This window comes from Tenrec ecaudatus, chromosome 1, assembly GCF_050624435.1.
Source record: "Tenrec ecaudatus isolate mTenEca1 chromosome 1, mTenEca1.hap1, whole genome shotgun sequence".
NCBI classification, from domain to species: Eukaryota; Metazoa; Chordata; class Mammalia; order Afrosoricida; family Tenrecidae; genus Tenrec; species Tenrec ecaudatus.
The window spans coordinates 97,980,207-98,001,368 of NC_134530.1; the positions used below are offsets into that span (position 1 = coordinate 97,980,207).

At 39.8% G+C, this 21,162-nt stretch overlaps 1 protein-coding gene across 2 annotated transcripts in view; it reads left to right on the forward strand.

Moving 5' to 3' along the window:
* Window positions 1–21,162, forward strand: part of LRRC7 (leucine rich repeat containing 7) — a 480,765-nt gene that overhangs the window by 170,606 nt on the left and 288,997 nt on the right. For both annotated transcript variants that reach the window (XM_075540042.1, XM_075540036.1), the window contains exon 4: window positions 15,061–15,139. In XM_075540042.1, coding sequence (XP_075396157.1) covers window positions 15,061–15,139 — 79 coding nt within the window. The remainder of the gene's footprint in view (window positions 1–15,060; window positions 15,140–21,162) is intronic.

The following is a 21,162-nucleotide window of genomic DNA, read 5'->3' on the forward strand; positions in this document are numbered from 1 at the left end:
CTTTTTCACTGACCTCTACTTCGCCAAACTCACTATCCTATAGGCAGAATATTAAGTGACACCAAATAGAAGGTCCTGGTCACAGTGTGATGGAAGTCTGGCTGTTAAGCATGAGGTCAGTATTTCGAACCCACAGTTGCTTCTAAGTGAGGGTACAGTGAAGGTTCTGTAGTGTTACTATGCGTTAGAATCAGTGCATGCCATTGGGCTTGTTTGGGGGGTTTGGCTTGTTCTTTTGAGGGCCTGCTGCGGTTTTTAAACTTCTAACAACAGAATGACCCATGGTCTGAGGCTGTACCACCCTAACAACTGTTTCTATGATGGGGCCCACTTTTTGCCACCACTGTATCAGCCCATCTCATCGCCGGTCTTCTTTTTTGCTGACCCCAAGGTTGGCAGTTGGAAGGCATCCAGATGGTCGATCTATTTGCATAAAGACGACGGCCAAAAATATCCTTTGGAGGAATTCTTCTCTAACTCGTGAGATTTCCCTGAGTCAATCTTCTGACCAATAGTTAATAATACCAAAAGAGCTATACTTTAGTAAATATAAATAAGATATAAAACAATAATATCTATAGTTTGGTTGTAAGATGCCGTCAATCAGTTTGACACATAGCGATCCTAGGTACAACAGAATTAAACACTACCCAATCCTATGCCATGCTCACAGTTTCTCTTACAATCGAGTCCATTGTGGCCCCACTATGTCAATCTGTCTTGTGGAGGATCTTGCTCTTTTTTTGCTGTCCTACCTTGACAAGCATGATGTGTTTCTGGATTACATATAAACCTGGATGGTAAGGCATCAGAATACCAAGCAGACCATCTCAAAGAGTCGTTAAAAACTATGGATTCAACAATAAAATTTGACATGATTTTAGTAGAGGTAGCAATGATGTAATAAGAGAAACGAAAATATAAACGTTAAAAAAAAACACGCAACTATTGCCTTCAGGTGGATTCTGACTCAGAGTGGCTTAGATATCGGGTTTCCATGGCTATAAACCTCTCTAGAAGCAGAAAGTCTCATCTTTCTCTGTCAGAATGGCTTGTGGCCTTAACTGCCAATCTTTTTGGTGCCAATATTTATCAGATAATACCACCAGGACTTCTTTTTTTTTAATGATTATATTGGGGACTTGTACAATGCCCATCACAATCCATACATACATCCATTGTGTCTAGCACACTTGTACATATTTTGCCATCTTCATTCTCAAAACATTTGCTTTTTTACTTGGCATCAGTTCCTCATTTTTCCCCTTGCTCCTCGTTTCCCTCTCCTTCGTGAACCCCTGATAATTTGTAAATTATGATTATTTTGTCATATCTTACACCGCCAGATCCTCCAGAGTGGAGGTTATATGTAGATCCTTGTAATCGGTTCCCCCCCCTCTACCTCACCTTCCCTCCACCCTCCCAGTATTGCCACTTTCACCATTGGTCCTGATGAGTTCTACTGTCCTGGATTCCCTGTCTTTTAGTTCCTATCTGTACCAGTGTACATTCTCTGGTATAGTTGGATTTGTAAGGTAAAATTGGAATCATGATAGTGGGCATGGGGGAAGGGAGGAAGCATTCAAGAACTAGAGGAAAGTTGTATGTTTCATCGTTGCTACACTGCACCCTGACCAGCTCATCTCCTCCCCACAACCCTTCTGTTAGGGATGTCCAATTGCCCACAAATGGCTTTGGGTTCTCAGTCTGCACTCCCCCTCATTCAAAATGATGTGATTTTTGTTCCATGATGCTTGATACCTGATGTCTTCGACACCTCATGATCACACAGGCTGATATGCTTCTTTGTGGGCTTTGATGCGTATGTGCTAGATTACTGCTTGTTTACCTTCAAGCCTTGAAGAGCCCAGACACTTTATCTTTTGATAGCTGGGCACCATCAGCTTTCTCCCCCACGTTTGCTTATGCACCTGTTTGTCTTCAGCAATCGTATCATGAAGTTGGCCACACAATGATATGCTTTTTCGTTCTATGATGCCTCATACATGATTCCTTCCACACCTCATGATCACACAGGCTGGTGTGCTTCTTCCATAGTGGGCTTTGTTGCTCCTGAGCTAAATGGCTGCTTGTTTGCCTTCAAACCTTTAATACTCCAGATGCTATATCTTTTGATAGCTGGGCACCATCAGCCTTCTTCACCACACTTGCTTATGCCCCCATTTTTCCTCAGTCATCATATTGGGAAGGTGAACACAAAATTATATGATTTTTCCTTCTTTGATGCCTGAAACCTGATCCCTTCAACACCTCATGATATTGCAGTTTGGTGTGCTTCTTCCATGTGGGCTTGGTTGCTTCTCAGCTAGATGGCCGTTTGTTCATCTTCAAGCCTTTAAAACCCCAGATCCTATATCTTTTGATAGCTGGGCACCATCAGCCTTCTTCACCACACTTGCTTATGCCCCCATTTTTCCTCAGTCATCATATTGGGAAGGTGAACACAAAATTATATGATTTTTCCTTCTTTGATGCCTGAAACCTGATCCCTTCAACACCTCATGATATTGCAGTCTGGTGTGCTTCTTCCATGTGGGCTTGGTTGCTTCTCAGCTAGATGGCCGTTTGTTCATCTTCAAGCCTTTAAAACCCCAGATGCTATATCTTTTGATAGCTGGGCACCATCAGCTTTCTTCACCACGTTTGCTTATGCACCCATTTGTCTTCAGCAGTCATGTCGGGAAGTGTGAGCACCATGGAATGCCTGTTTGATAGAGCAAAGTGTTCTTCCATTGAGGGAGTACTTGAGTGGAGGCCCAATGTCCATCTGCTAACTTAGTACTAAACCTATAAATATATGCACATAGATTTATTTCCTCATCATCGTAAATATATTTACATATGTACATGCCTGTATTTAGACTATAAATGCCCTTTCCCTCATAGTTCTTTCCTCTATTTCCTTTTACTTTACTCTTGCAGGACTTCTTACACATACTACCTTCATGTGGATTCCAACTCACAGTGAACCTACAGAAGCAGACAGCCTCATCTTTTTCATACAGAGTGACTAGTGGTTTTGAACTGCCAGCCTTGTGGTTAGCAGTCCAACTTTCACCTAATATGCTACCATAGCATTTTAAAACTTGGATCAAGAAGTCAGTGACTGTCCAAAAGTTCTTCACTTCAAACCCACTCAAAATTGCCTCAGAATAAAGCCTTGTCAATCTATTTCCAAAGTGCAAAGTCATTGAAAACCCAATACAGCATAGTTCTACACTGAAGCACATAGGGTTATCTGAGTCAGAATTGACTATATGGTAACTAGTTTTTTTAGTATTCTTTTTAAAGTGTCCATTCATGTCTATAAAAACCTATACATTCTTTGGATGAATCACTCATTTTATGTGAATGTATGGTTCTTTATGCATAAAGTATAAATATTAGTGTCCAATATTTATTTCTTACAAGCTTGTTAAGAGAACCAAATTATCTTACACATTATATGGGAAAACGTGGTAGTAAAACCATTATTAAAGCAAGAATTTTATTCTGTATTTATTGGCCACTTACTAAGAATTAGACATGATAGAAAGTGCTGTACATTCATATGATCTATACAACAATCCTTTCAATTATGCAAGAAATGAGTCACTGAAGTTGAAAGATTATGTCTGTCAAAGTTACATGGATTATTAAAATGACAAAACTGGCATTAGTTCACATTTCCATCTTCCTGTGTGGGTTGTCGTAGATCTACTCTAGGAATGGTTTTTCTAAATTCTAGAGCCCATTAATATATATGGTAAGTTTCCCTTTGCAACCCATTTCTCAAATGTGTCCTGAAGTTCATAGCAAATTTAAATAGATATTTAAACATCAGGAATCTGAAGCTGAAATAAGAAACAGTGACTGAAATTCAGAATCTGAGGGAAGAAGACTGCAGGATGCATTGATGCTTTAGCTACTGAGGGTGGGATCTCCCATAATTCACCATTTTCAATTTTAAGCAAACATCTTGGCCTTACTATGTTTGGGGCTTATTGGGTGTCAAAGTGTTGCAGGAAGAGCGTCTCAAGAAATGATATTTCAAATGATGCTATTTCTATCAGTTAAGCAAGATTGACACTAATGAAGGTGATGATTTTTATATAAATAATTTTATTGGGGTTCATACAACTCTTATCACAATCCACACGTACATCAATTGTATAAAGCACACTTATACATTCGTTGCCCTCATCAGTCTCAAAACTCGCTTTCTGCTTTGGTTCCTGGAATCAGCACCTCATTTTCCTTTTTCCCATCCCCCTCCCTCCCCGCTCCCCCCTCCCCATGAACCCTTGATAATTTATAAATTATTATTTCATCTTTTCTTACATTGCCCAGCGTCTCTCTTCACCTACTTTTCTGTTGCTCATCCCCCAGGGAGGAGGTTAAGTGTAGACCCTTTTGATCCCCTTCCCTCCCGGTGTCGCCACTCTCACCGCTGCTCCTGAGGGTCATCTGTCCTGGATTCTCTGTGTTTCCAGTTCCCATCTGTACCCTGTGCATCCTCTGGTCTCACCAGGTTTGCAATGTAGAATTAGGATCATGACAGTTGGGGGGAGGAAGCGCTTAAGAACTAGAGGAAGGTTTTGAGTTTCATTATTGCTACACTGAACCCTGAGTGATTCATCTCCTCCCCACAGCCCCTCTGCAAAGGATGTCCAGTTGTCTACAGATGAGCACTGGGTCCCCTTCACGTGCTCCCCTCATTCACGATGATATGCTTTCCCGCCGCCCCCCTTCCACCGCCACCTTTGGTGCTTGAAACTTGGTCCCCCCCGGCCCTTCGTGATCGTACATGTTGGTGTGCTGCTTCCATGTGAGCTTTGTTGCTTCTGGGCTAGATGGCCACTCTTTCAAGCCTTTAAGTCCGCAGATGCTATATCTCTCAATAGCCAGGCACCATCAGCCTTCTTCACCACACTTACTTATGCACACATTCGTTTTCAGCGTTTATGTGGGGAAGGTGATCGCACAATGATGATCTTGTTCTTTGGTGTCTGCTACCTGATCCCTTCATCAACTCGTGAAGGTGATTTTACGGTATGACTCATAACTGGGACTGTGCCTTGGATTTAGCAGTATGATCCAGAGTACAATTTCTGACCCAAACTATGGCTTCCAAGGGAATCTGTTGGGCTTGATCAACTCAAGTCAGATTGATCCGTTCAGAAGGTAATGTTGATGGGGGATGGCAAAGGAATAACTTTGATAGATTTTCTTCAAGGACACAAGAAGATCACTGGGTTATTATGAAGAATTTTTTTTAAGTCACAAAAACAATTGGTTTGAAAAAGCCAGAGAAAGTGTACCTACTTCCCCATCATAACAATGTTCATGCTCATTCTTGGTGGGCAACAAGAGCTAGGAGAATTCTGTTGGAAAATCTTCCTCCATCCTCTGTACAGCCTCGATCTTCCTTCTTCAGGCTTGTGTTAATTCCGGAACCTCAAAGAAAATGTCTATGAACACAATTTGGGTCTCTTTGGGCTGCCAGAGCTGATGCTTTGAGATATTATAAAGGAAGTAGTGAAGAATTATTTGGGGAAGGATTAGAGAGGTATAATCATAGTCATTAAAAGTGTATGGATGTAGATGGAGGATATGTTAAGAAACACAATAGCTTCAAATATTGATATTTTTGTTTAGTAAAAGTTACTATGATATTATATATATATATATACATATATATATATATGCAACTGTCAGAAGAATAAACAACCTGTATTACAAAAATAGAGGCAGGATACTCCTTAGAAAAGAGGATGGTGAGACTTCATCTCAAGTACTTTAGATTAGTTATCAGAGAGACCAATCCCTGGAGAAGGGAGGATGTCATGCATGGTCATGTAGACCTTCAAGGAGTCAGTGGCTGCAAAGAGTCCTAATGGCAATTATCATGAGGACTGCACAGTGTTTTGTTCTGTTGTGTATAGTGTCGCTCTGAATCAGAATGGAGTTGGTGGCACCAAACAGCAACATTTAAGATGCCCTGGTAGCATATTGGGTTACTCACTGAACTGTTACCTGCAATGTCTCACCCAATATTCAGCAGGATAAATAAGAAGCTGGCTGCTCCTATAAAGATTTAATCTCAGAAATCCAAGGAGTGATTCTACTCTGCTCTATCGGGTCCCCATGAGTCAGAATCCAGTCAATGTCAGAGGTTTGGGTTTGGGGGCTTTTTTGTTTTGTTTTTAATAACACCTGGATAGAATGTATCTTTTACGAACAGCGTTTCATCTATGCTATAAAATCTGAGGATATTGAGTTGTTCATAACATTATTATCCTTTCCGTATCCATGGACAGTAATTGGCAGTCCTTTTTCCCTTTTCCCATTCCTTATTTGTATCTTCCCTTTCTTGCTTGGCCTTACTCTAGACTCTCATTGTGTTAGGTCTGGGTAAACTAGGAAACAAAACCACAGAAACTCATATATGTATAAGACAGTTTTATATAAAGGGTAAGTGTACATTAAGGAAGCATCTGGACCCAGTGCTGCCCAAGCCAATAAGTGCAGCATTAGCCCATATGTCCAACACCATTCTACAAAGTCCTCCTCAATCTCAAAAAACACACGCTATGATGCCAACTACATGGAGGAAAGCCAAACCAGGGAATGTATAAGCTTCTCGGCGCTGGCAGGGGTCTCCACACGGCTGCTCCAGCACCCAGGGCTACATTGGGGTAGGTCTATGTAGCTTCGCCTCAGGGATGGCTTGCAGGAAGGGAACCTTGCCAGCTGAAGCAGGGATCTGGCTTACACAGCTGCACCCTGGTCCCACCATCAAAAAGCAAGAAACCAGAGAACTCGAAAGGCAAGACTCACCGAGCCATTTATCTCTCCGCCCTTCAGTTAATTCCACGTGTTTATCGGCCAGGTTGGCACAATAAACCTTAAGTATCTCACTCACCAATTTTATTGATTTCATTTAAAAGGCCACCTTTTGGTTCCATTGATTTTCTCTATTTTATTCAATACCATAGGTTTCTGTTCCAGTTTCTTCTATTTACTTTGAATTTAATTTTCTTTTCATTTTTTAGTTTCCTTAAGTAGGAACTTAGGTAATATTTTTAATATTCAGTGCTATAAATTTCCCTCTAAACACTGCTTTCACTGTGTTTCACAAATTTTTATAAATCATATTTTTATTTTCTCTTTGTTCCAACTAATTTTTAATTTTTCTTGAGATTTCAACTTTGACTCATATTTTTGGATATTTGGAAGTTTGTTGTTTATTCTCAGGACATTTGGTATCTTGTGGCTATCTTTCTGTTACTTTATAGTTGTGTACTATTGTCCCTTCTGAGCATATATTCTGGGATTCTCTTTTATAAATTGTTAAGATATTTTTAGCTCAGAATGTGATGCATGTTTCCTGTGAACTTAAGAAGAATATACAGTCCACTCTTGTCAAATGAAATCACTCATAAATGTCAATTAAATTCACTTGATTGATGGTGCTGTCCGGTTCCATTATGGCCCGACTTGTTTCCTTTGTGCTGGTTTTGTCAGTTGCTGACAGACATTGAAGTCTCCAGCTAAAGTTGCTGATTTTTCTATTTCTCTATGAAATTCTATCAGGTGTTTTTTTCCTATTAGTTGCTGTGATAGCTTTGTTGCTGGACATATACACTTCTGGAATTATTTTCTTCTTGAATACTCAACTTTTTTCCCCATTTTCATCTTCATATCATGTCCTTATTTCCTTGGTAATTTTCCTTCATATGAGCCCCCTAATAAAATGTTTAAAAAGAAATTTGTATCTGCAATGTAACTAGTATTATACACAATATTAAGAAATACCCTTTCTCCTTCCCTTTACCTCTATTCTAGCTAAGTTGTTATATTTAAAGTGGGGTTTTTGGTAGACAATATGTATTTAGATATTGTTTATTAAATATACCATGATAATCCAAGTTTTTAAATTGGTATTTTATATTTTCCATATTTAAAGTTATAACTGATATACTGGTAGTTAGATTAATATATATTATAGTTGAAGCTAATTTCTATTTATTATATTTGTTCTTACATTTTAATCCCTTTCTTTTTGTCTTTCACTCATTTTTGCTTCTCTGTGCTTACCGGGCCTTTTTTTGGCTCAATTTTGTCTTCTCTTTTAGAAAAAAAGAGCAACAGTTATATTTCCTTAAATAATTTTTAATGACTTCCTTAAATTCACTGTCCTCCAGTCAATACTGAATCATAGTGGACCTATCGGATTGGTAGAGCTGCCCCCTGTGGGTTTCTGAGACGAACTGTTCAGGGGAGTCGACAGCTCTTTCTTCTGTGGTTGAACTGCCGACCTCGCAGATCACAGCCCAACAGATAACCACTGTGCCACCAGACTTCCCAGGAGTCTGTAAAATACATTTACAACTGATTTAAGATTACTTTTAGAAATAATGCACTGCTCCACTGGCAGTGCAGGTACATATTAACAGTATGGACCAAATTCCTCCTTCTAGCTCCATGATACATAGCCATCATTCATTCCACATAGCCATACACTGGAATCTTGTAATTGTTATTTTGAATACACTTCTTTCTTTTAGAGCAGTGTTCTTGTCGGCATTAGTTATCCTTGACTCAGAGTAACCTTTTGTCCAGCAGAACAAAATGCTGCCGGGCATGGACTTTCCTCAAAACCATTGATATGCCTATTGGTACAGCATTTCTGTCCTTCCACAATAAAAATGTTGCTGACTCCCTACTTTAGGAAATAAAATGGCCTACTCTAATTATTGGACTTTCCTGATGACAAGACACACCCATCCTATACTCAATATTCTTCACCAACATTATAATTTGAATGCATCAATTCATCTTAGTTCTGTGTGTGTGTGTGTGTTTGAATGCACATGACGTCTTTGAAAATACCGTACTTTAGGTCAGCCCCACTTTAATCATCAAATTGGGCATTTTAGCTTGCAAGATTTTAAGAAGTGTCTTGCAGCAGATGTTCCCAATGCCAGACATCATTTTATTTCCTGGAGAGGGAGCCCTAGTGGTGTGGGGTCGCCTGGTGGGCTGAAATTGGCATGGCCTGCAGTTGGAAGCCAACAACACCTGTGCGGGAGAAAGACTGGGCTTTCTACACCCATAAAGCACTGCAGTCTGACACCCACCGAATACACCGAGTCAGCCTTGACTTGTAGTCAGAACTCCTGCGGAGGCTGATTGTTGAACCACGTAGAGCAAAACCTGGACAACTATAAATTTGCACCATCAGTCATGTTATTTGTTAACCCAATTTTTAGAACTTTTATTTTTTTTCACGTTGTGGTATAATGCATACTGAAGTTTGGTCTTCATCAGTAAATACTTCAAAATCATCTTTATTTTTGGAAAGCAACATTGTGTCATTTATATATCACACTGTTCATCTTCATATAGTCCAACTTCTAAAATTAGTTTCTTAGCATACAGATTGATTGAGTCAGGAAAACTCATACAATTCTATTGTAAACCTTTTCCTAGTTTACAATAGCCTCTTGTATTTAAACAGCTGCCACGTGATCTATGTACAGTTTCCTCAGTGTTCTGAAATTTTCATTGTTCGTGCTGTTATTCAAGTTGTCTTAAAAGACAGGTAGTCATCCTTCTGGTATCCTTTGCCTTCCGACATGATGCACCTAACACCAGCGATGAGAGAACTTAAACCACATCCCTTTAGGAACCCAGCTTGGACCTCCGGTTTCCTATCAAGGTGCAGCCCAACCTCTTTTGAATTCTCCTCAGCAGAGTTTTCTAATATGTGCCTTTAATGAGTTTTAAACGAATTTCCATACTCTACCTGATGGCCATTTTTTAAAACAGACATGAATAAGAACTCCTTTAGTTAGTTCAGTTTTTCTCATCCAAATTTTTTAGTAAAAATATATTTTAAGCAAAATATATTATTATAATAAAATAATAATTTTTAATTAAAAATAATTTTATTTGATAAAGAAAAACATTTTAATTTTAGGAGGATCTTCCACCCCTGTATCAATTTTAGAAAATATAAAACAGATTCTGGTATATTTTATATATAAATATATATCTACATTTTACATATAAAATGCAGTGCATTTTACATATATTTATATATATATATAAATATCTAAAGTAGCCTTCCAATGTTTGTCACACCACAGCTGTTGGCCAGTATTTCTTTTAGTGACTGATGATTCTTTCTTTGCAGCATACCTGAGTGAGCACTTCCAGCACTGCTCCCATTTGCTGAAACATTTCAACTGGTGTTCCATCAATTCTTAGAGCCTCAGTTTCCAGCAATGCCTTCATTAAAACTTGAACCTCCTTTAGTCCCAGTGGTCCTTGATTTTATGACAAGAAAAATAAGAGATCTCATTTCTTATCAACCACTCTATTTATGAATATCTAAATTCTAACCTATAGAATATTATTTTTCTCTGAAAAATATTGCTACTGTCAGATGGATCTTGGCTGAAATCAGAGAATATCAGAAAGATATTTACTTGTGTTTTATTGACTATTCCAAGGCATTTGGCTGTGTGGATCATAACAAACTATAGATAACTTTAGAAATTCCAGAACACTTCATTGTGCTTATGCAGAACTTGTCCATGGATCTAAAGGCAGTTGTGCAAACAGAACAAGGGACTACTGCACGGTATAAAATCAGGAAAGCTGTGGGACAGAGTTGTATCCTCGCAAAATACTTATTTAATTTGTATGCTTTGCAAATAGAGCAGTTGAAGTATAAAGAGAAGAATGCAGCATCAGGTTTGGAGGAAGACTTATTAACAACCTGTGATATGCAGATTACACTACATTGCTTGCTAAAAGTGAGAACTTGGAGCATTTTTGATTAAAATCAAGCATTGCAGCCTTCAATATGCATTACAACTCAAAATAAAAAGATCCAAATTATCTCAGCTGAGCCAAGTGGTAGCATCTTGACCAATGGAGAAAAGCTAGAAGTTGCCAAGGATTTCGTCTTGCTTGGATCCACCATCAGTGCTCATGGAAGCAGTAGTCAAGAAATCAAAAGATAGCTGTATTGGGTAAATCTATTGTACAAGTCCTCTTTAGAGGATTGGGAAGCATGGAGGCTACTTTGAGGCCTAAGGTGTGCCTGACCCACACCATGGTATTTTCAATCGCCTCATATGCATGTCAAAGTTGGACATTGAATAAGGAAAGCCTAAGATCTGATGCATTTGAATTGTGATGCTACTGAAGAATATTGAAAATACCATGAATTGGTAAAAGGACAAACTGATCTGTCTTGAAAGAAATGCCACCAGAGGACTCCTTAGCAACAAGGAATGCTAGACTTCATCTTACATGCTTTGGACATATTGTCACCAGTCCCTGGAGAAGGACATCATGCTTGGTAAAGTAGAGGGCAGCAACAAAGAGGAAGGCGCTCAAGGAGATAGACTGGCATGATATCTGCAACACTGAGGTCAAGGGTCAGAATAATTGTGAAGATGGCACCGGATGGGGCAGTGCTGTCAGTCAGAACTGACTCCAGGGCCTCTAACAGCAAAAACAAATAGTCCAGGCTAACAAATATTCAAGGCTAATGAGCCATCTGGCACTCTTTGTTGCCATCTACTGGATTTGAACCGAAGACGACTCCATGTGTTCAGAAGAAAGCTACTCGATAGGGACCCCCAGGAGGAAATGTGGACTAGTGAGTCATGTTTGGGAACAGTTTCCCTTGAGGAAAATCAATATCAAGAAGAGGAGATTGATTGCTTTGAGTAGATTTCAAATTGGCTCCTTTGCCCCTTGCCCAGATAGAAGCATTTTAAAAATCTGTACAGCATGCATATGGCCAAAACTTATAAACCTGTGTTATTTTCCTGAAGGCTGCGTCTTCAGGATTGTTTTAAATGTCTCATGGTAGTCTACTCTAAGTCTCTAACCATGAATCTATCACCCTCCGGTCTTTCTACCCTCCGGTGAATTATCTTAGGGTTTTCTAGAGCAACAGAAGTTATTTCATGAGTATTTGTGTGGGGGTGCTGGAGGTGGGGGGAAGGGATGTTTAGGAAGAGAGAGGAGAAAGAATGCTATTTTAAGGGATTGGCTCATGTGACTGCAAAAGCCAACTGCAGAATCTTACTGTCAGACTACAGATTTCCGATTCCTGCAGTCTTGTTTTGCAAAATTTTCCTGTCAAGTGATAAGGAAAATGAAGAGTGGAGAAGCGCTGGGAAAATGTACACTTACAGTCTGCAGGCAGAAAAAAATCCCTTTTTGCCCTGAAGATCTACTCACTTTATAAAGGGTAATCTACTTAAAACCAAGTGATGTAATCTTATGTAAAGCATCCTACTTGGTAGAGGACAAAAAGGAAGATAAGGGAAAGTCTCAGTTAGATAGACAGACACAATAGCCCCGACAGGCGGCTCAAACTTAGCATTGGATCGTGAAGGTGGTACAATTGAACCAGGCAATGTCTAAATCTGTTATGCATCTGGTTGTCATGAATTAGAGAGAACTCCATGACAACTAAGAAGAACACCTTCATAACAACATCTCCATTACTCTTTAACCAAACATGGAACACATAGTTACTCAAATTGACATATTAAATTTGTCTTGTGTGACCTAAGTTTGTTTGTCTGATAAATCTAAAAAGAGTTGATGACCTTTCATTTTTTTAGCTTTTTTCCTGTGTGTGAACAGGAGTGATGACTTACAAGATCTTTACAGTTTGGGCTGAAAGTTCGAATTCTTTCTTTTTATTTCTACTAATTATGAATGACATTGATGGATCCTTTTGTGGTAATTAAATAGCCCTAGGAGAGCAGTGAATTACCTGTTCAGCTGCTAATCAAAACACCAACAGTTCAAAGGCAGCAGCCTCTCTATAGAAGAAAGTTAAGGCTTTCTGTTCCTATAAAGATTCTCAGCCCCGGAAACCCTATGAAACTGTTCTACACTGCTGTACAGTCAGGGTGGATTTTGCAATTTAATTTACCTGTGTGGTTTCTGTAATCCTCAGTATAGCTCCATGATGAAAGCTTAATCCTCACGTCAAGCCTATGATGAAAGCTTTACATATTTACAGTCCCCATTGATCGGAATAGGAAACTAGGGCGCTCAGTGTAAGTGCCTTGCCTGGGGTTAGTCAACCAGGAAGTCATTCCACAGGGATTCCATTCAAAGCCAGGATGAGTCAGCGTCAACTGATGGCATTGAGTTTGGTTTTCTTGGTAAGCTGTGCCCTGAACACTTTTAAATTTAAATCATAAACAATGTAATGTAAGTTTTTCAACTAATAGTGGAGTACCATTTTCGCCACAGCAGGCAATTCCATTTTAAATAGAAGATAAAAAGACAGATTTAGATTCGTGAAACTGTATTTTAATTTACTTCTGCTTCCATATCTTGATTTACACATAATTTAAGTAAACAGTGCTAGAAGATTGGAACCTGTGGCGATAAGGCATCAGCTTGTAATGAGCCCAGACAGCCGACAGAGAGGAAAGATGAGAGTGGAGGGAAGGCACCATGCACTCCTGTTGATTGCAAATATTCAAAGCAAATAGGAAAGCCAAGAGGAAGCACTCAGGACTGACTTGCTTGCCTTTTTTCGAAATATCCAGTTAACAAGGGCAATTCTGGATGTTAAAACATTTCCAAAAGAGAAAATTGGCCTTTCTCTTAAGGAAAATAGACAAACAAACACGCTGCCATGCTAATGAATTCAACTCCTGGAGACCCCATGCACACCAGAGGAGAACTGGGTTCCATTGGGTTCTCAGTGGCTGATTTTTTCAGTGTATTGAGAGGGACATTTCTGGGTGGGCTCAAATTTCTCACACGTGTGGTTAGCACCTGCGTCACCCAGGGAGACCTTTTCTCGTGGAGCACACACATAATAAGAATCTTTGGGTTGTTTTTAAGAAGCAAAACGACTTCAACAATAATGTAAAGAAAGCTTGCTTTCCGATGGCATTTCCCAGAAGATACAATCAATGAATGGATTCTTTTTGCATTCGTCTATCCTGCTCTTGTCTAATTGGCTTTGGAGTTCCAGGTTAGTGGTAGTTAGTAACTGGGAACATTCTGTTTCTTGAACTTTGTCATCAAGAATCCAACTGTATCAGAGGACTAGCTGTTCCTTTGCTTCTATCAGATGAAGTCCTGGACAGAATTCGTCCTTGATGGAATTGTTCGCAGGTGTAGTCATCTCGTCCGTGAGGAGAAGTGGTACTTCAGGCACCTCAGATTGCTTCCCTATAGCTCTCTTTCAACATTTTCTGAGATGATTCTGTTTGATTCATTGGTATCAATTGATGGAGATGCCCCCCCCCCAATATCTTTTATTCCTCTGACCCCTACATTTTCAGATTGGTTTTGTGGATCTTGGATTTTCAGTTTCTTTGAAAAACCTGTATGCTTCTGTCACATAGCCAACAGCACAGCTATCAAAGCAGATGAGCAGTTCTCTGAGGGCAGGCAGCCAAACTGGTTCCTGTCGAGATGCTCGGAAAGGACGCAGGCACAGAAGCTCACCTCAGCACACTCCCAGACAGCTAACAAGGAAGAATTGCATTCAGCTTGTTAGAGCACCACATTAGTTTGGGCACATCTGGTTTTTTTGTGATTTGGCCTTAAATCATTTTTAGAGGCCTGTGGCCTGTGTTCAAGCTTCCAATCTTATTTAAAGCATTCTGGGAACAAGGATTTTTTTTATCTTATATTCATAGTATCTGTTGATCACCACTCTCTCCCCCGAAACCCTTCGATATGGGCAATGTTATGCTATTCACTACATCATTTAAACTACTTTTTCCTTTGGTGGGTAAAAACCCAAAATATATCTTATCCCAAATTTTATACTTTGAACTCTATAATAATGCTATTATAGGATATTATTTAACATTTAAATTGTGTTAGAAATATTCATGTATTCATATACCATACTATAATGCTATTGTTCTTATATAATCAATCTAATAATTCATTGCATACTAGTCAATTATTCTTAATAGTTAAAACTATACTTTGCAGAATTTTTGCTGGAATATATATAACTTAATTTTTTTTCTATTTTAGGTGTACAAGAATTTCCAGAAAACATAAAGTGCTGTAAGTGTTTAACAATAATTGAAGCCAGTGTCAATCCAATCTCTAAGTGAGTATTAGTAATTAAATTGTTTTTCTTATGTTTCTATTGAATATTAATGCACTAGGATAGAGAAAGTTCATGGATTTTGAAATTGCATTTAAATTTAACATAATAAAAGAATGGCAAAGAACTAATCAAACCATAATTGTTCAACAAAAGATGCTGATCAGAAATAAAAGCCTAATGGCACCCAATGGCATTACTTTCAAGCAAATTATGTCATCGTTTTCAGTGACTGCTAGGCAACATTATATGTAAGAGAGCAAGAACTAAGAAAATGATCATGAGTTATAAGTATGGTGAGAAATTGACAACAAGGATCTGGCAGGTGGAGTGTGAGAGTTTATGGTTTGGGTAGATACATAAAAAGAGGCAGACCATATACTTTAATTTGGAAAAAGAAAAGGTATAACCAGAAATATAGAGTCTCCATGTCATGGAGGTTATGAGATGAAGAAAGAGTAAGTCCGTGAGAACAGTGAGATGGAAGACATGGACCATAGAGATGTTAGGATCAGAAAAGGGCAAATATTGTATGAGACTACTGTTGTAAAAAGTCAATGAAAGGTTATCACACTAAAAGAAACACTTTCTGGTGGTTTCAGAGGGATAAAGAACTCATTCAAAAATCAGTGCCATTGAGGTGATTCTGCCTTATAGCAACCTATAAGGCAGGGGTTCTCAACCTGTGCATCATGACCCCATTGGGGGTAGACCGACTCTTTCATAGGAGTTGCCTTAAACCATCTTTCCAATGGTCTTAGGAACCGAGACACTGCTCCTCTGTCCATCTCCAGGTGGGTCCGCCCACTTGCAGATACGCCCACATACAGGGTCACCACACGTGAGAAACTGTGTTAAAGGGGCGCAGCATTAGGAAGATTGAGAACCACTGCAATAAGGGCTGCACAAGAGAGAATGGCCCCTATGAGTTTCTGAGGCTGTAACTCTTTTTTTTTTTTTTAATCATTTTATTGGCGGCTCTTACAGCCCTTACCCATCCATCCATCCATTGTATCAAGCACATTTGTACATATGTTATCATCATTCTTTTTTAAAAAATTTTTTTAACAATTTATTGGGGCTCATACAATTCTTATCACAGTTCATACATATACATACATCAATTGTATAAAGCACATCTGTACAGTCTTTGCCCTAATCATTTTTTTCTCCTCTTTTCATTTTTTACATTTTATTAGGGACTCATACAACTCTTATCACCATCCATACATATACATACATCAATTGTATAAAGCACATCCATACATTCCCTGCCCCAATCATTCTCAAGGCATTTGCTCTCCACTTAAGCCCCTTGCATCAGGTCCTCTTTTTTTTTCCCTCCCCTTTCCCCCCTCCCTCATGTGCCCTTGGTAATTTATACATCGTTATTTTGTCATATCTTGCCCTATCCGGAGTCTCCCTTCCCCCCTTCTCTGCTGTCCCTCTCCCAGGGAAGAGGTCACATGTGGATCCCTGTAATCAGTTCCCCCTTTCCATAGAGGGGTTTAGGCGAGGAGATGGGTTAATTAGGGTGTGAGGTAGTACCGATGAAGAACACAGCTTTCCCCCAGATCCTGGATGCTTCCTCCCCCCAAATACCATGATCCGAATTCTACCTTGCAGGGCTGGATAGGACAGAGGCTGTACACTGGTACATATGAGGGCTGGAGGTACAGGGAATCCAGGGTGGATGATACCTTCAGGACCAAGGGTGTGAGGGACGATGCTGGGAGAGTGGAGGGTGAGTGGGTTGGAAAGGGGGAACTGATTACAGGGATCCACATGTGACCTCTTCCCTGGGAGGCTGTAACTCTTTATGGGAGTAAAAAAAGTCTTAGCTTTTTCCCTAGAAATGGCTATTAGTTTCGAACTACTAACTTCATAGTTAGCAGCCCAAATACAGCCCACTCTCAAGGTGGAAGGGAAGTGAGGGCAAATTACTGGCTGGAGGGTCACCACTCACTCACTGCTACCGAGTCCATTCCAACTCATAATTATCCTATAGAGCAGAGTAGATTTTCCCCAGGGGGGTTTCAAAGCTCTAAATCACCAGAAAACCTCATCTTTTGGCTGTGGAGATCTGGGATGAGTTAGAACTGCCAATCTTGTGGTTAGTAACCCCAAGGCCACCAGAGGCTAGAAGGTAAACACGTGTTAACTTGGATAAAGCAGACGACAATATAAAATAAGAGGGTGGTCAGCAAAACATTATGACAGCAGGGGAAGGCACTGGAGGGAATATAAAAGTTAATGGTAGCAGGGCAAATATTTTATGTCACAGTCCTGTAATGATGATGATCAAGAGTAGATGGATGGATAGTCACACTGACTGAACCAGTGTGCAAAGCAGAGTGGGAGTTTATCATTGCATCTATATGTTTGACAGAGGATAACTATTCATGTATATTTTGCTTTGCTACGAAAATGCTCAGGAATATGGTGGAGCATACAGGAACCAGAGTTATGGAAACTTCTTAGATTTAATCAGGCACTTGAGGGAATTAGTCATGGCGCCCAAGGACTCAAGATTATGATCTTGGGGAATGCTAAGGTCAAATAGGATAAAATTGCCCACAAAGACAATGGTCTGCATCCCACTGTGATGAGTAGTGTCTGGGGCTCATGAGTGGCCATGTGAGGTGCAAGTATTAGTCTGTCCCTGTCTGGAGAAAGCAGAGTGAAAATGGTTACACATGCATGGAAACAATTAGTTCAGTGGACTAATTGACCAGTCACATATTAGTTTCCAAGACTCTGAGACAGGAAGAACAAGATGTTACCCAGCTACAAGTACCAACTGCTCCAAAAGATATCATATCAGATGTTGCTGGATAAAGTGGGAGAAAAATATGAACCAAAGCTCAAAATCATTAAAAAAAATAAGGTGTACTGGTCAGACCAAAATTGATGGATCCCCTGAAACCCATAATCTCTTTTAATGTAGGGAACTCACTCTAGGGTTCAGTATTCAAACAAATAATGGACGGGTATAAAAGGGGAATATTAACAGAAGAGAGGTATGCACACATTAGAATAATTAGCCATTTGAGATCAAAGGGGCAGTGTTTACCCAAGACAAAATTTAGAATGGCTTAGACAGAAGGAGGAACAGAAAAGGAACACAGGCAGTGAGGTCCGTGGTGCTACTTCTAGAGTTGCAGTCAATGACAGGAAATAAAATGTGTATGAATTGATAAATGGGAAACTGATCTGCTCTGTGAACCATCATACAATTTACAATGATTTTATTAAATAAAATTTAAAAGAGAATATTAAACTCAGTTTCCACAGATATGGTTCCCTGAATGAGGTGAACACTTCATGGTATAAGCAGAAATAGATGTACAATTTTCTGAGATAAGACTCAGAGTTTAATCTTACTCCCAGAAAAATTTAGGGAGAGTTACTTTTAGTTAAATATCTGTTAGTAGTGAAAAGTCATGGGAAAACAAAACCCAGCATATGATCATGTTAATAAATTACCAGTCTGATATAAGGACAGAAGTCTTTGGAATTAAGATCAAGAAATCACAGCAAGAAGATTCAATAGAAGATTGTGAACCTGAATATAAAAATTCCTAACTGTGGAAGTGAAAATAAAGCCCAGAAAGTCTATTGAAAGTTATAATAATATTTGGAAGAGGCTGTAACAAATCAACAGTACTGAGAGACAGATAATTAGTTTCTAAGTAAGACTGACACATTAATTATACAAAACTGACACCAGAATTTGAGAAAATCCTTTAGTCCTTTGTTCACATGGAGACAGTGACGCTAAAGCTCACCTGAAAGGCATTTAATGAATGCCATGGTATCAGAGAGCAAAAGAAGGTTTGCCAAAGTGAAGCTGAAAGGATATTTTTCACTAAAAACATTGAGGTGAGCAAATAGTAAAGGCAACTTTTCTTTGGATTGTGGGAAGAGACTGGAAATTGAACTAGAAGTGGAACAAATTGCTGAAGAATGGATGCTGAAACGGCCTTGGTCCATATCTGACTTAGAAGTACACCCAGAGTGCTCCTTGGAGGCAAGAGTAGGTAGACGGCACCTTATACATGTTGGGCATGTCATCAGGGAGCACAGTCCTTGGTAAAGTAGAGGGGCAGCAAAACAGAGAAGGCCCACGACCAGATGGTTGGGCACAGTGGCTGCAACAATGGCTCCGAAATAGGAACCATGGTGAGGATGGAGCAGGACGCTGGAGTGTTTCCTTCTGCTGTGCACAGGGTTGCTATGGGGCAGAAACACCTCGATGGCACCTGATAGCAACAGCACATCTGACTTCCTTCAGCTCCCCAGGCTGATTGCCACAACGCAGGAGGCAGCCAGGTCTCCGTCCTGCTTTTAGAGGTAATCCTGCCTAACGCAAACAGTTCCTCACAAGGTCCTCTCATTTCCCAGCCCTCTACTTTTCTGCAATGGCCCGAAAAATCCAGATAATATGATTGTGGGATTATTAGGAGAGACTCATCCAATTAATGCAATGGAATGGAATGAGAAATACTCAGGATACAGATTTTAAGTCAGGACAATTTCTTTTCTGCAATGACCATTTTTAGGACTCTCTCTGGCCCTCAACCTCTTGGCCCAGCTGTCGCTTACTCAGGCAAAGTTACAAACTTCTTTTAGAAATGCCCAAGGACATGCCATTCCACCATAAGCCTCAGCCTGAAGGCACCCAGCTCTTGCTCCAGGGGTCAGCTAACCCAGCTTCCTTCATCAAGGGTACAAAGGCACACCACTTCACAAGACAGTCTCTTGCCCAGTGCACTGAGCTTTACTTGTCTTGTGAGCTCGGAAGTCCCTCTACCCCAGGCTTTGGTCATAACTGTCTCCAGAATCTAGGAGATTCAGTACATAGGGAATTCATAGTCCAAAGGTCACTATCCATTCCTGGCTGTTCTATTTTGTGATAGTGAAATCCCTACTTCTTGCTTTTGAGATGAGTGATTTTATACTCAGACTGATGCCAATCAAAATTAACTCATTGTTAACTCAGTTAACAATGGTTCGCATCTGAATAATATATCCCAATTTCTCCCCTTACCTCTCTTTTAAAAAAAATCATTTTATTGGGGGCTCATACTACTCTTATCACAATCAATACATCCATCCATTGTGTCAAGCGCATTTGTACATGAGTTGCCATCATCATTTTCAAAACATTTTCTTTCTACCTGAGCTCTTGGTATCAGCGACTCATTTTCCCACTCCCTCCCACCTTCCCTCCCACATGAACCCTTGATAATCTATAAATTATTATTTTTTCATTTCTTACACTGATCGATGTCTCCCTTCACCCACTTTTCTGTTGTCCATCCCCCTGGGAGGGGGTTATAGATAGGTCATTGTTACCGGTTCCCCCTTGCTCCACCCCCCCCCACCTTCTCCTTTCCCTCTTGATATGGATACTCTCAATATTGGGCCCGAGGGGTTTATATCTATCCTGGATTCCCTTTGTTTCCAGCTCTTGTCTGTACCCATGTACATGCTCTGGTTTATCCAGATTTGTAAGGTAGAATTGGGATCATGATAGTGATAGGGAGGAAGCATTAAAGAACTAGAGGAAAGTTGTATGTTTCATTGGTGTTATTCTGCACAGTGACTGGCTTGTCTCCTTCCTACAACCCTTCTGTAAAGGGATATCCAACTGCCTAAGGATGGGCTTTGGATCTCCACCCCACATTTCCCCTCATTCTCAATTATATGATTTTTTATTGTGGGTCTTTTATGCTATACCTGATCCCATCGATACCTTATGATCACACAGGCTGGTGTGCTCCTTCCATGTGGGCTTTGTTGCTTCTCAGGTAAATGATTACTTGTTTATCTTCAAGCCTTTAAGACCCCAGACACTATGTCTTTTGATAGCTGGGCACCATCAGCTTTCTTCACCACATTTGCTTATGCACCCACTTTGCCTACCTCTCTTCTTATCAAGGCCCATCAGGTAGATAAACATCTTTGATGGGAGTAACAAAGACTAGGGCTAAAGCAGCCATATTGAGTGAGTTAATGCATTG